Here is a 16,695-nt window from a genome sequence, read left to right as displayed (position 1 = left end):
CTCAAAATTTACTGGTACACTAGTGAGAGGTAGAAGAAAGTAGAGGAAAAAAGAGCAGAGACTGTCAGTGACTGCTTCCAGCATTACCAAAAAAACTGTTAGCCTTCACAGGGATCAGGCCTGACTCTGCTAATGCTGCAGTTTTGTGTTTAGTGTTTTATAAGAGACAGTGATCGATTGATACTGCACTTGGGTGGGCTGGGCTGAGCTGGGTGGAGGGGCTAAACACAGGTGCTATCAGGTATCTGGGCTGATCCCACTAACACTGGGTTTTTGGCAACCCTAATCTACTGGAGACGCTAGTATAGATCTGATCAGATCAGATATCGCACCGTCCAGACATTATACTACTAACGGAGTTTTATGGTGCGTGCGTGGGTGTTAGCGCTACTGGCACTAATCTGGCACTGCCTGGGGCAACGCAGACCCTGACTGAAGATAAAATGTAACTGATATCACCGGCTATGTAATCAGGGGGTTAAACCTTTATTTAGGTAATATATGGTGGGTGCCTTGACACTAAAAAAAACAAAACTAACTGACCAGCGTCACCCGTGATGCTTATACAGTGATAAATGGTGACAGAGGGTGATCAAGGGGTTAAAGCTTTATTAGGGGGGTTAGGGGGGTATGTGGCTACTACTAAGTACCCTAATGCTGATTAGTGTCACAAATTACACCAGTACAGTGATCAAAAAAATATGAACACTGAACTGGGTGACACAGTGACAGGGGGTGAAGGGGTTAACTGGGGGGGGGGGGGGTGACAAGTGTGCCTGTGTGTACTGTGTCAGTGTAGTGTTGGTGCAACACTCAACACTCTCTCTGGAATGGAAAATAATTCCACGAGGAGAAATTACATCACTGTGTAAGTGTAAACAAAGACGGGAGGATTTTATTTGTCAGGACTGATCAGCAGGTCCAGGCAGGTTCTGAAACAAATCCGATCGTCATGGCCACCGTTACATAATGTTGTTTTGCCCACCCGTGCCATTCTGCCGCAGTAAAACTGCAGCGGCTAGTCGGGAAGTGGTTAAAGAACATTTTACATGGGATCTTTCTGTCAACATGGGATCTTTCTGTCCTGAGTATGAACATCACAAATTAATATGTCAATGGTATTATATACAGTATATTGGATGTGGTATCCTTTCAGAAAACAGACCATTTTCTTGTATTATCAATAGGTTTTCATCATCTGAAATATACACATTTTCAATACAATGTGCATGCCATAGAACTTACATATAATGTAGATATACTCAGTCCTATGATGCCCTTAATGAACATAATTTTTATTTATTTGGCTGTGTTCATATTCATATTATTTTGTTTTAATGGCTAATGAAGGTTAATTAATTAATTGTAATGTCATCCACTTAACTGGCCCTGTCAAGATACAAGTATTTATATTTTTCTTCTACTACATACAGTATAAATGGCCTACCAGGAATTCTGATTTAGTAATAATATAATTATGTATAAACAGCTTCTTGCTAGAGATATATTCACAGTGTTGTGTTAGAAATAAAATATTTAAATTGCTTCTCTGATCATGCTTTTTCATAAACACAAATTAGATCGGACCTTGTGACCACATTCTGTTTTGATCATAAGGCTTACTAATACAAGTAAATATACATTGTTTAAACATAACAGTATTTCTAAATCAATTTCTCAGAGACTGGAACATGTTCATTTTATGGATGGCAATTCTCTGCTCGCATTGGTTTTATATATATATATATATATATATATATATATATATATATATATATAGGAACTTGGCAGGTAGGTTGTTCCAACCATCTTGGTCAACTAACCACACATCTTCTGTGGATGTAGGCTGCCTGAAATCCTTCTGTCTCTTCATGTAATCTGAGACAGACTTGATGATGTTGAGATCAGGGCTCTGTGGATGCCAAACCATCACTTCCAGGACTCATTGTTCTTTTTTACACTGAAGATAGTTCTTAATGACTTTGGCTGTATATTTGGGGTTGTTGTCTCTGCAGAATAAATCTGGGGCTGATCATATGCCCCCCTGATGGTATGGCATGATGGATAAGAATCTGCCTGACACCATTGATGCTGATCAAAACTCCAACACTATTTGCAGAAATAGAGCCCCAAACTTGCAAGGAACCTCCACCATGCTTCACTGTTGCCTGCAGGCACTCATTATTGTACCGCTCTCCAGCCCTTTGACGGACAAACTGACTCTTGCTATAGCCAAATACTGTATTTCAAATTTTGACTCATCAGTCCAGAGCACTTTCTGGTATTTTTCTGCACCTCGGTTTCTAGGTTTTCATGTATAGGACATGGGAATAAGGCTAAGCAACTTAACTATGCATGGGAACTTAGTACCTGGGCGCAGAAAAATGGTAGCAGGTGCTCTGAACTGATGAGTCAAAGTTTGATAAGTCTAAAACTGTGTGCAAGTGTATGCACCTAGAAGAATTAAAGAACTGATACTGTTTTGAAGGCAAAGGGTGGTCACACCAAATATTGATTTGGTTTGGATTTCTTTGTTCATTTATTCTCCATTTTGTTAATTGACAAAAATAAACTATTAACACTTTTATTTCTGAAAGCATTCTTAATTTACACCATTTTTCAAACCTGCTTAAAACTTTTGCACAGTACAATATATAAACTGTCTTACCAAAATTATTGGGATGTCTGCTTTTACGCACAAATGGACTTTAATAGTATCCTAGTCTTATTCCATAGGGTTCAATATTGAGTTGGCTCGCCATTTGTAGCTATAACAGCTTCAACATCTTTTGAAAGGCTGTCCACAAGGTTTAGGAGTGTGTCTATGGGAATGTTTGATCATTCTTCCAGAAGGACATTTGTGAGGCTAGGCACTGATGTGGATGAGAAGGCCTGGCTATAATTCATCCCAAAGGTGTTCTATCGGGTTGAGGTCAGGACTCTGTGCAGGCCAGTAGAGTTCCTCCACCCCAAACTTGCTCATCCATGTCTTTATGGACCTTGCTTTGTGCACTGGTCCAAATCATTTGAAGGAGGGGTTGTATGGTGTGGGGCTGTTTTTCAGGGGTTGGGACTGGCTCCTTAGTTCCAGTGAAGGGAACTCTTAAGGTGTCAGCATACCAAGACATTTCGGACAATTTCATGCTCCCAACTTTGTGGGGACAGTTTGGGGATGGTCCCTTCCTGTTCCAACATGACTGTGTACCAGAACACAAAGCAAGGTCCATAAAGACATGGATGAGTGAGTTTGTAGTAGAAGAACTTGACTGGCCTGCCCAGAGTCCTGATCTTAACCCGCTAGAACACCTTTGGGATCGATTAGAGCAGAGACTGTGAGCCAGGCCCTCTCATGCAACATCAGTAGGTGATGAGTTGAAGCTATTATAGCTGCAAAGGGTGGCCAAACTGGGATGCCATTAAAGTTCATGTGTGTGTAAAAGCATGCATCCCGATACTTTTGGTAATATAGTGTGTATACAGTGCCTTGGGAAAGTATTCGGCCCCCTTGAAATTTTCAACCTTTTGCCACATTTCAGCCTTCAAACATAAAGATATAAAATTACAATTTTTTGTGAAGAATCACCAACAAGTGGGACACAATTGTGAAGTGGAACGGAATCTATTGGACAATTTAAACTTTTTTAGCAAATAAAAAACTAAAAAGTGCAAAATTATTCGGCCCCTTTACTTTCAGTGAACAAAACTCACTCCAGAAGTTCAGCGAGGATCTCTGAATGATCCAATGTTGTCCTAAATGACTGATGGTGATAAATAGAATCCACCTGTGTGTAATCAAGTCTCTGTATAAATTCACCTGCTCTGTGATAGTCTCAGGGTTCTGTTGAAAGCGCAGAGAGCATCATGAAGACCAAGGAACACACCAGGCAGGTCCGTAATACTGTTGTGGAGAAGTTTAAAGCCGGATTTGGATACAAAAAGATTTTCCAAGCTTTAAACATCCCAAGGAGCACTGTGCAAGCGATCATTTTGAAATGGAAGGAGTATCAGACCACTGCAAATCTACCAAGACCTGGCTGTCCCTCTAAACTTTCAGCTCAGACAAGGAGAAGACTGATCAGAGATGCAGCCAGGAGGCCCATGATCACTCTGGATGAACTGCAGAGAACTACAGCTGAGGTGGGAGAGTCTGTCCATAGGACAACAATCAGTCGTACACTGCACAAATCTTGCCTTTATGGAAGAATGGCAAGAAGAAAGCCATTTCTCAAAGATATCCATTAAAAAGTTTTGTCTAAAGTTTGCCACAAGCCACCTGGGAGACACACCAAACATGTGGAAGAAGGTGCTCTGGTCAGATGAAACCAAAATCGAACTTTTTGCCCACAATGCAAAACGATATGTTTGGCGTAAAAGCAACACAGCTCATCACCCTCAACACACCATCCCCACTGTCAAACATGGTGGTGGCAGCATCATGGTTTGGGCCTGCTTTTCTTCAGCAAGGACAGGGAAGATGGTTAAAATTGAGGGGAAGATGGATGCAGCCAAATACAGGACCGTTCTGGATGAAAACCTGTTGGAGTCTGCAAAAGACCTGAAACAGGGACGGAGATTTATCTTCCAACAAGACAATGATCCCAAACATACAGCAAAATCTACAAAGGAATGGTTCACAAATAAACGTATATCCAGGTGTTAGAATGGCCAAGTCAAAGTCCAGACCTGAATCCAATCGAGAGTCTGTGGAAAGAGCTGAAAACTGCTGTTCACAACCTCACTGAGCTCGAGCTGTTTTGCAAGGACGAATGGGCAAGAATTTCAGTCTCTCGATGTGCAAAACTGATAGAGACATACCCCAAGCGACTTGCAGCTGTAATCGCAGCAAAAGGTGGCTCTAAAAAGTATTAACGCAAGGGGGCCGAATAATTTTGCACGCCCCACTTTTCAGTTTTTTATTTGCTAAAAAAGTTTAAAATATCCAATAGATTTCATTCCACTTCACAATTGTGTCCCACTTGTTGGTGATTTTTCACAAAAAATTAAAATTTTATATCTTTATGTTTGAAGCCTGAAATGTGGCAAAAGGTTGAAAAGTTCAAGGGAGACGAATACTTTCGCAAGGCACTATATACATATATATATATATATATATATATATATATATATATATATATATATATATATATATATATACATATATGTATCAAAGAAAATGCAATCCAGGGGCTTCTCTCTTAATGCACATATACAAGCAGAATAAAGTAGTTTAATACAGACATGACAGATTACCCAGTAACCTGCATCTTGGATTTTCTTAACCTTATATTATTATCGTGAAGCATAACTATAATGATGTCTCGAAGGGTGATTGTGTCATAAATCTATGAAAAAGGCAATTCAAATTGCAATGGAAGAAAGAGCTTTGATGCCTGCAAGGTCTAAAGCAGAGGATCTATTACTAATAAATAACACATTCAGGTTCTGCATTCACTTGTACAGTACAAGAAATATTGATTATTTGAAGTTGGAACATTACTTTAAACAAAGTGGTTGGAGGGACTTTCATCACCACAGGGAATATTTTTTATTTTTTTTTTATACATAATTAGCAACAAAATTTGTTTCATTCCAAGCTAGTTTGTTACCTTTAATTAATGTTCCTATTTAAACATAAGTGTTTATGTTAAAATGTGGGTTGGACCTTTAGCAAATATTAAAGAGTAACACAAGGTTTCATTAATTAGCTCTTGACAATGTGCAACATTTTATTATGTCATTTAATTAGAAAGAAAGTAATTGTGAAATAGGCTTCCTTACAAAAAATAAAAACAGTTATAATAAAATGGTCCTAAAGTCTAATGCCCCATACACACGATCGGATTTTCCGACAACACATGTTGGATGTGCGCTTGTTGGCAGAAAGTCCGACCGTGTGTATGCTCCATCAAACATTTTTTGTCGGACTTTCCGCCAACAAAGGTTAGCTAGCAGGTTCTCAAATTTTCCGCCAACAAATGTTTGTTGTCTGACTTTCCAATCGTGTGTACACAAGTCCGTCAGACAAACGTCCATGCGTACTCGGAATCAAGTAAGAGCCGGAGATATAACTAGCATTCATAATGGAGCTATCACATACATCGTGTACGTTACTACGTTCATAATTGTTAGCCAACATTTCTGTGACCGTGTGTATGCAAGACAAGTTGGTATCAACATCCTTCGAACAAAAATCCACGGTTTTGTTTTTGGATTTTTTTTTTTCGGATCGTGTGTATGGGGCATAACAGTTTATTTTACCTTAATCCATTGCCTGCATTATTGCCCCCTCCCCTAAATATTTACCTGAGTCCTGACAATGATCCAGCACTGTCCTGCTTGCAGCTATTCTCCCTTCACTTCCTGGTTTCACAGGTAACATTGAAGGCAGGGGGAGAGATAGGCTCCTGTTGCTGTCAGTCATATCATATGAGAAAGGATTGGGGGCATGGCTGGGACATGCTGTGTGTCTATAGCTGCACACAGCCTGGTTCAGGCGTGCACACGTATGGGTGCTTCCAAAGCATCTGACTTGCTATGGGGGCACCCACAGGAAGAAGGAATTGACAGCACCAGATTGTGACTTTAGAAGTGGATGCAGGTGACCACTCTATGCAATACCATTGCACAAAGCAAGTAAGTATAACCTTTTTCATTTCAATATTTCTTTATTGTTGTTTATCTTAGTGTTAATACAGAAAAAGGAAACATAAGGACATTTGGGATAACAGTTTCCTTATAGATCATATATGATGTTGCAAGTACATCATCAAACAATTTAACAGTTTATTTTACCTTAATCCATTGCCTGCATTATTGAGTAATTCATCAACACAGTCAATGTAATTAAGTCAGGTTTCCGTTTGGTAAAATAATAAGATAATTTCCTAGAGAAAGTTTTGTGCCATTATGACCAAATCTTCCATTGAGAGCTAGCCTCTTGGTGTATATCTTGTGTGGAAGCAAACAGTATCTCATATGTGGCGTGTATGTGGGTTGTTGTTATTACCTCTTGAATAGGAGGAGCTTCTTGGTTTTCCAGTGGCGTGCTAGTACTAGTCTTGCACATAGGAGAATATGGATGCTATGGTTATAACTTCTATTGGTAATGATTCAATGTTTAATGACAGCAGTGCTAGACCTGGCAATAAAGGTACTTTAATTTTTTTAATTTTTGTGTGAGCAGTCAAAAAACTGCTATCCAGAAATTGGCTTTGACCAGACAGGACCATAGTATATGGTATAATGTGCCAACCTCCCTGAAATTCCTCCAGCAAGTAGCACGAGTGTGTGAAGAGAATTTTGCGATTCTATAGGGAATTACTGTGGGGAACGAAAATTTGGGCACCCCTGGTAAAAATGTGTATTAATGTGCATAACGAAGCCAAGGAAAGATGGAAAAATCTCCAAATGGCATCAAATTACAGATTAGACATTCTTATAATATGTCAAAAAAGTTAGATTTTATTTCCATCATTTACACTTTCAAAATGACAGAAAACAAAAAAATGGCGTCTGCAAAAGTTTCATCCGGTATTTAGTACCCGGATGCAGTACACTGCTGCTCAGATGTATTCTGAGGGGTAAGTTTGTGTCGGAGAGAGACTCCTGTCTCCACAGATACTCAGTTATTTTGGTCTCTATTTAGCAGACTTATGGAGTTTTTTTGCAGTAACCATCCTCCACTCTGGTTCCACTGGGGGCACATTCCTGGGGAGGTTTGAGTTGTTGACAGGTTCAGGGATAATTTGCCAGTCTTTCAATAAGGCTAAGAATTTCTCCAGTGTGTCCACTATGTGTGCATTTCCATCCTTAGTGATGGTAATTTTTGTTGGATACCCCACCTGTAGTTTATCCAGTGGTCCCTGAGTGCTTTAGTGATGGTGATAAGGTTTTTTTTTCTCTTTTGCAAGGTGAACTGGGATAGATCTGCATGGAATTGCAGGTTTTGTTACCGTGGTGGGATGCGGTCTTTATTACGCAATGCTGCCATTAATTTTTCCTTGGTGTGGTAGAAATGCAGGCGTAAAATTACATTCCTTGGTGTCTGATCAGGGAGGTAAGATGGTTTACGTAGGTGATGTATCCTATCTATAGTGACATCAAGCTCAGTCAGATCAGGGAGGATTTCTTTGAATAAGGTGACAGTGAAGGCCCACAGGTCTCCCTGTTGGGTGGATTCAGGGATACCTCTGATTTTCATATTGTTCCTTCTGGCCCTGTCTTCTGTATCTGCCATTTTTGCTTTAATCCACTCCAGCTCCTCCTCTTTCCCATCATGGGAATCTACTAGATATTTATTGTGGATGCAAACTCCCCATTTTGGTTTCAGTATGATCCACCCTGGATTTTACAACTTGTATATCCTTATTGGATTTTTGCATACAGGACATTATGTCAGCCTGAAGTGTGCTCCGCAGTGATAGCAACATATCCTTCAGTACAGTGCCCATTACAGGCTGATTCATAGTGGGGAATTCCTCAATGCTATCTGGCAACTCCCTAGTGTCTTCCCCAGAATCAATGTCAGGCCCGGCCTCCGGACTGCATCCAGTGCCATCCATTCTGAATTTAGCTTTAGTGGGGCTGGCGGATTGAGGTATGTTTGGGTAGGAGTGTGGACTTTCAGAGGATCCACTATTTCTGCTACTAGATGCTGATTTGGGTGAGAGGGAGTGAGTGTTATGGGCCGGGGTAGAGGATGAGCCGGCACCATGTTGCCTACCTTCACGGTGCCGCTGTGCAAAGTATTCAGTCAGCTTCTGTGGCTTTCTGTGCGCTTTCCGCTTTCTTGGCATTGCCATCGGGAGTCCCTGTGTCTCAGAGCTCCTCTCCAACCACCATGGTCTGTGGCCAGCCATGACCCTGACCCCTGTATAACCTCTTTTTATTTAAAAAGTAAGCTTTAACATCACTTTAACTACTTCAGCCCTGGAAGGATTTACCCCCTTCCTGACCAGAGCATTTTTTGAGATACGCCACTGCATCGCTTTAGCTGACAATTGCGCTGTTGTGCGACGCTGTACCCCCAAAAAATTGTCCTTTTTTCCCCACAAATAGAGCTTTCTTTTGGTGGTATCTGATCACCTCCGCGTTTTTTTTTTTTTTTTTGCGCTGTAAACCAAAAAAGATTGACAATTTTGAAAAAAAAGCAATATTTTTTACTTTTTGCTATAATGAATATCCCTAACAAAATATATAAAAAAACTAATTTCTTCCACAGTTTAGGCCGATATGTATTCTTCTACATATTTTTGGTAACACAAATTGCAATAAGTGTATATTGATTGGTTTGTACAAAAGTTATAGCATCTACAAAATAGGGGATAGATTTATCGCATTTTATTATTATTTTTTTTACTAGTAATGGTAGTGAGCTGCAATTTTTATTGGAATTGCGACATTATGGCAGACAGATAGGAAAAAATGATAAAAAATGTTGTTTGGGTACAGCGTCACATGACTGCCAATTGCCATTCAAAATATTAGAGCGCTGAAAGCTGAAAATTGGTCTGGGCAGGAAGGTGTATAGGTGCCCTTTTTTGAAGTGGTTAAAAATAACAAACATGTTATAATTGCCCGCTGTGTGCAGCAGATTTATACAGAGCAGCCCAGATCATCCTCTTCTTGGGTGCCTCTTCGGCTCTCCTCCCTCCTCCTGTCTGAGGCAATGAGATTGGAAGTCCTGGGCAGCTGAGACAATTCTACAACATTGCTGGGTCTAGATGGGGCTCAGGTAAGTATTAGGGGGGCTGAGGGGGGCTGCTGCACACAGAGGGAATAGAATGCATTAAGATAAAAAAAACTTCGACCTTTACAATCACTTTAACCACTTGCCGACCGGCTCACACCAATATACGTCGGCAGAAGGACATGTACAGGCAGATTCATGTACCTGTATGTTGCCCTTTAAGAAGTGGTTTGTGGGTGCGTGGGCCTGGGGGCACGATCTCCATGAGCTCGATGTCCGCGGGGATACCCGCGATTGTTTCACAGAGAGGAAGAATGGGGAAATGCTAATGTAAACAAGCATTTCCCCAATCTGCCTGGATACAGGACACTGATCACTGCTCCATGTAATCAGGAGCGGTGATCAGTGTCATGTCACACATAGCCCCTCCCTCCACAGTTAGAATCAGTTAGAATCACTCCCTAGGACACACTTAACCCCTACAGTGCCACCTAGTGGTTAACCCCTTCACTGCCAGTCACATTTACACAGTAATCAAAGCATTTATAATTGCACTGATTGCTGTATAAATGTGAATGGCCCCAAAATTGTATATATATACATAAACGATTTATATAGTGCCAACAGTTTATGCAGCACTTTGCAATGCACTTTAGAATGTAGAGGGGGCAGCACAATTACAGTACAGTTCAATACAGAAGGGACAGGAGGGCCCGGGCTCATAGAGCTCACATTCTAAAGGGAAGGAGTGGTGATACAAAAGGTAATGGATGCAGGGAATGATTTGATGGGGTTGTTAGGTGGGTGTGGGCTAGGCTTCCCTGAATAAGTGAGTTTTCAGGGATATCCTAAAGGTGGACAGGTTAGGGGCAGATCGGATATACCGGGCAGAGAATTCCAGAGGATGGGAGAGGCTCTGGAGAAGTCCTGAAGACAAGCATTAGAGGAGGTAACAAGGGAGCTAGAGAGCAGGAGGTCCTGGGAGGAGGGGAGGGGAAGATTTGGGCGATATCTGCAGATGAGGTTGGTGATGTAGCTGGGGGACATGGTTGTGGATGGCCTTGTATGTTTTGGTTAGTATTTTGAATTTTATATGGCACGGTAGGGGAAGCCAGTGAAGGAATTGGCATTGGTATATAATATTATATTCATGGCTAGTGCTCAAATGGTGGATGTACAATCACTAGAGGTGTTTAACCCCTTTTTACAGGTAGGTCAAAATAGGCTTGTGCAACCACAAAATAGCTGGTATCCCTCTGATGAGAAGCTCCACTTCATTCCTCTATTAGAGAGAAAATGACTCTGCAGGAATCAAAATTTAAAGTAGCATAGTGTAGTATTTTATTTGTAATTGGTGTTAAAAACATGACAAATAGGAATTGCACTTACATGTTTTAGTGGCATCGCCGGGGCTGGTGTGTGGTCCAAGCCTCATTCTGACTAACCAACCCAATAATGTCACACGGGACATAGAAGCGATGGATCCCTAGTGAATTATTGGTGAATGTCACAACTATAACTATGCTCCTAATCATAATACTAATGAATTATACAAACCAAATGAGCCATAATTGTTTAAAAAATGACATAGCATTTTTTTTTATTTCTATTATTTTGGAACAGCAGTATAGAAACACATCTTTGAAGTCTGTCTTATATTGTGCTATAATGAACAATATAAAAGTGTTTAAAGTTCACTGAAATTTCAGAATCCTATGAACACAAGGCTAGCCAAGACTGCTAATAAAGATCATGGTAACAATGATTTTAAGGTCTTTGTCCTAGGCTTGTCTGCTTTGATGTTAAATCCACTTAGAAGCACACGAGCAGCAACAGTGATAGCTTGAAAGGTTTAGTTTATTTAATATTGAAATCTTACCATAATTTAGATCTTTATGGATCATAGTCTTATTGTTCTTGGTCTTAATTATGACTCTTGGTCTGCATAGTTAATAGTTATCACAGTTGTATCATAACTCTAAAGATTTTTTTCTCATACATCCTAAGCTTTTCTGTTACGTCGGTCCAGTTTTGTTTTACCTTGTGAACATTGGCTAATTGAGCCAGCATGTAAGAGGAGGCTCTCTGAGACCCTGATGTAAGAAGAGGCTTTCTGGGGATCCTGATGTAATGAGGGGGCACTCTGGGGACCCTGATGTAAGGGGGGAGGGGCTCACTGGGGACCCTAATGTCATGCTAATATATAATATATATAATGTAATATATATATATATATATATATATATATATATATATATATATATATACACACACACACACAAACAAACACACACCGTTTTCTCATTATACTTTTAGAGAACAGTTTTCTACTATGCTATTGCTTCTCTTGTACCATAGCATCTATGGTTATGAAACAAGCTATAAAAAGGAGGACACACTATAATGCTGACTAATCACAGTCATTTAAGGTCTGTGTAAACATCCATTGTGACTTCAAAGAGCTTCATTAAAAAAAAAATATTGGAAGAGGTATGAGGCTGGAATAAAATATTAGTTATTTTATAAATACTGTTATATACATATATAAAATTACCCGATGTTGAGCAGAGACACTGAGTGCATCAGTGATCCAAGTGACAGTCTATCCCAGAACGATGAAGCAATTTTTCACATATTACAGCATTTATCACCTATCAGTTATGTATTCAAATTGAATTTACTGCTTGTCAGCTAGGTTAGCATGATAAATTATTTTCTGTGCAGAGTACTATAACTTTGAAGTATAACGCTATGCATTAAACACCAAATAAAAAACTCTATTCAAAGAAAATAACATCGCTTCCCAAGTCTCATTTCCCAAAGTAATTGCAAGAAGAGTAGTTTATTACTCCTTTTATGATTTTTATTATTTAAATAAATGTTATGACATTGTAATATAACGTCCTAAAGTAAAGAAAATGTATATATATTTATTTTCTCTTTCGGTTATAGTCCATTTGATTATACTGCATAGTTCAAATAGAAATAAATCCATTTTAGATCTTTTTATTTATTTTCTAATGATAAAAAAGTCAATCAGAAATGGGGATAATGATATATGCAACAGGACTGCATGAGTAGAATGGAAATACAAAGATGGTGGGGCCAGATACACCTATATACCTATTTCTTTAAAGTTTGAAGAACAAAGCTTTCAGTGATTAGTCTTTTTCTTTTCTTTTTTTTTTACTTGACTTTTTATTGAAGAAAATAGAGTTACATGAGTCAAAAGGTCACACAGTGTAAGAAACCATGAATCAGACCGAGACAGAAGTACAGTAAAATCACACTTGTTTAATAATAATAAAAAGGTAACCAGAGTAAGCGTAGTCAATACATAGCCAGAGTTAAGTAACCAGATTGGGTAGTCAGCCATTGCCAATGTCAGAGAGCCAGAGATCAATGTAGTAGTACAGCAAGCAGGATCAGAAGCCAGAAGGGACGTCAGCTGAGCAAGTCTTTAACAGGAACACAGGAGAAAAGTCTCTGAGATGTGACCAAAGGCAAAGGCAGAGATGAAGTGAGCTGGATGGCTTTAAGTAGGCAGGACTGACGAGCAGATCAACGGCTGAGTCACTATGGAGAGAAAGGAGCTGGCAATTAGCCGACAACTGAGCGGCCAGCTCAGAGAAGGAAGGGCTGAGCCCAGCCCTGACAGTACCCCCTCCTCAATGACCCCTCCCCCTCGGAGGACCACTGGGTTTGAGGGGAAAATGTCTATGGAAATCACGGAGGAGGACATGTACGTCTGAGGATGAGACCCAAGAATGTTCCTCCAGACCGTACCCCTTCCAATACACCAGGTACTGTATGCACCCATGGAACCTACGGGAGTCAACAATGGATTTCACTTCATACTCCTCATGGTTCTCAACCTGTATAGGGTGAGGACATGGCACCAAGGTGGTAAAGCGTTTGCAGATCAAAGGTTTCAATAAGGAGACATGAAACACATTAGAGATGCACATACTAGGAGGAAGGTCCAAAGCATAAGCTACTGGATTAATCCTATGAAATAATTCCAGTGAAAATAGTATTGCTCAAAAGACTCCCAAACCTGCAAAACAGGAAGAATCAGCTTGTCAGGCTCCAGAAGACTTCCACAAAATGGCAGTCATCTGCATCAAGAAACACAGACTCCCTGTTGCATGAATGCAAATAAAATGGGTGGAAGATGCCTCTACGATTAAGCCCCAAAAAGGGCGGAAAGGCATCTGATGAGTTCTTTACACATGGAGAACAGAAGCTGAAGCCATCTTTCACCCATTTTATTCATATTCATGCAACATGGAGTTGGTGTTTGTGTGCAGATGATCACCATTTTGTTGAAGAGTTTTTATAGGTAATTTGACTACTAGGGCTTAATTACATACATTGTAATCCTTTTTGCATATATATGCTATTGATCTCCTCTATTCCCTCTCAGCCACTTTTTTTTCTACAAGCATACACACCAGTGGCAAATGCTGTATATGGCATTGCTTAGGGCAGACTTCCTGATGAAGTGAATATAGAATTATACCTGCACATTGATAATCAGCATGGACACTTATAGCCTCCACTGGAAGCACTTTTGACAGTGTGCCAAGATGGGAGAGCAATTGGTAGACAGGGAAAGACCTTTGTCACCCCATTTAAAAAGAAAATACCCAAAAAAGGTCTTTTATGGCAGGATTAATAGCTATCATGTATGAATTATAATGAACATGGTATATTCAAAAAGACAGACAATGGATTTTCAAATTACATAATGTTTTAAATATCATAGGTGATTTTAGTGATTGTTTTTAGATTTAATTTAAGGCTGGAAGAGTTGTTGATCTTAAAGTGTTTGTTACCCCAACACTTCATTTGTGCCTGCTGTAACATGTATTTGTATGATAAAGTATTGTGTTCTCTTTGTATTGCTTCTGTTATGTGATGCCCCTGGTGTTCCTGCCAGTCCCTCGGCTTTTCTATTAAAAACTGGCCACACTAAGCAGCATATCACACTGTGGTCAGTTCTCTAAAGTCTGCTGGAAACTCAATGTAGTCTCCTCCATCAGATCAGACTTGTGCTGACACTCCCCCGCTAAATAGCCATTTACTGGGAAGCTTAGCATGCGGCTGCTTCTTCTCCCCCCCATCTCTTATGCAGCTGAGAACAGAGAGAATGTAATTACTTATAAAAAAAGATTTATGAACAGGAACTAATAATTATTATCAGATTATAAAGAACTTCTTTTCTTTATAACATTATTCTCGAATAGAGAGTCAAAAGTAATGAGTGGCTGATGAAAACTGGTTGAGGATTGAATCTTGTTTTTTATAAAAAAAAATGTACCTTAGCAGATTACCCAGGTTACCTTCTGTACATACTGTGCGCACTGTAGTACCCTCAACTAAGCATGAATTCTTCTATCTACAGATACAATTCCAGCAGGCAACTGTCTTAGTATAATGCCGTGTATACGCAATCAGAGTTTTCATTGGAAAAATCTTGGATGGTTTTTCCGATAGAATTCTGCTCAAGCTTGGCTTGCATACAAACGGTAACACAAAAGTTCTCTGAACTTTCGACCTTCAAATATGCCGTGACGTACAATACTACGAAGAGCCAAGAAAATGAAGTTCAATGCTTTCGAGCATGCGTCAAATTGTTTCCGAGCATGTGTAGGAATTTTGTACATCGGAATTGGTACAGACGATCGGAATTTCCAATCAGAACTTTTTCCGTCGGAAAAATAGAGAGCCTGCTCTCAATTTTTTGCTGTCTGTAATTCTGCCAGCAAAAGTCCAATGGAGCATACACACAGTTGCAATTTCCAACCAAAACCTCACATCAGAATTGCTGGCGGAATTTCCGATCGTGTGTACGGGGCATAAGAAGAGGGTTTACTAAGGATGCATCTGTGCCTATGTTGTTTGGCTTGGTGTCTTAGATCTAAAGCTTAGCAATTCTCATGCTTTCAATCAATGACACCAAACAGAAAGAGACAGGGCAATGTTTTGACAGCTTTGTAAATGTATGATGTATGGATAAAAACCCAAAAGTCGTGTTTCTTGATAACAGATATTTAATATTTGTAATTGCTGAATAAAGTGGCTATAAAAACAAACATGCAATTAAGAAATAATAGCAGTGAATCATATTTGTTTGGCCTAAGGCTTAATACAACAAAACTAAGTATCTTAGTTAATGCAAATTGTCATGTATAATGGTTGCAAATAATAAAAAAAAATCTGTACAATTATCACTTTTTATTTTTATTTTACAGCTCCACTCTGACTTGGACAAAGGAGTTGGATCAGTGAAATACACACTGTTGGGTGATGGTGCTGGCACAATATTTACAATTGATGACACCACAGGTGATATCCATGCTATTAAAAGTTTGGACAGAGAAGAAAAAGCATTCTATACATTACGTGCTCAAGCTGTGGATATTGTCAATGGAAAGCCAGTGGAGCCAGAATCAGAGTTCATAATAAAAGTTCAGGACATTAATGACAATGAGCCAAAGTTTTTGGATGGCCCTTATGTTGCCAGTGTTCCTGAAATGTCTCCAGTTGGTAAGTGGAAAATCAATTTTATACTAAACACTTCATAAAACAATATGGTTAGAATCTGATTATCATTTAACATTACAAATCAGCATTAGGTAATACTGCAGTTATGGCTGAATCATTCTGCCTATGAAAAGGTAATGTTGTGTGCAAAACATGTTTCCTTGTTCTCATTTTATGGAATTGTTTGTCACACTGTGTGACAAGAAAATCTACATTTCCCTCTAGAAGTTTACATGTCAAAGCTGAAATATAATAGATATGTACAAGCTGCTTTTTAGCAGTATGGGATGGCCCTGGTGGAGCACAAAAAAAAAAAAAAAAAAAAAATTATTGCTGCAACTGAAGTTTAATTTATTGTTTAAAAAAAGGAATCTGCACTTTCATCCTGTTTTAGAGATAGCACTTTAGTAAAATTGCAAGAAACTCAATTGCAATGTTGAGATGTGACCCTTTAATAG

General features: G+C 39.4%; 1 protein-coding gene across 6 annotated transcripts in view; it reads left to right on the top strand.

The window, feature by feature from the left end:
• The window catches only part of CDH12 (cadherin 12), a 1,439,064-nt gene that overhangs the window by 1,136,345 nt on the left and 286,024 nt on the right, over window positions 1–16,695 (top strand). For all 6 annotated transcript variants that reach the window (XM_077492034.1, XM_077492035.1, XM_077492033.1 and 3 more), the window contains one exon: window positions 15,946–16,240. In XM_077492034.1, coding sequence (XP_077348160.1) covers window positions 15,946–16,240 — 295 coding nt within the window. The remainder of the gene's footprint in view (window positions 1–15,945; window positions 16,241–16,695) is intronic.

The sequence above is a fragment of the Lithobates pipiens genome, unplaced genomic scaffold (genome assembly GCF_037356315.1).
Source record: "Lithobates pipiens isolate NorthernLeopardFrog02 unplaced genomic scaffold, aLitPip1_a1.2 Scaffold_19, whole genome shotgun sequence".
Classification (NCBI taxonomy): Eukaryota; Metazoa; Chordata; class Amphibia; order Anura; family Ranidae; genus Lithobates; species Lithobates pipiens.
This window is presented reverse-complemented; position numbering and strand designations above follow the sequence as displayed.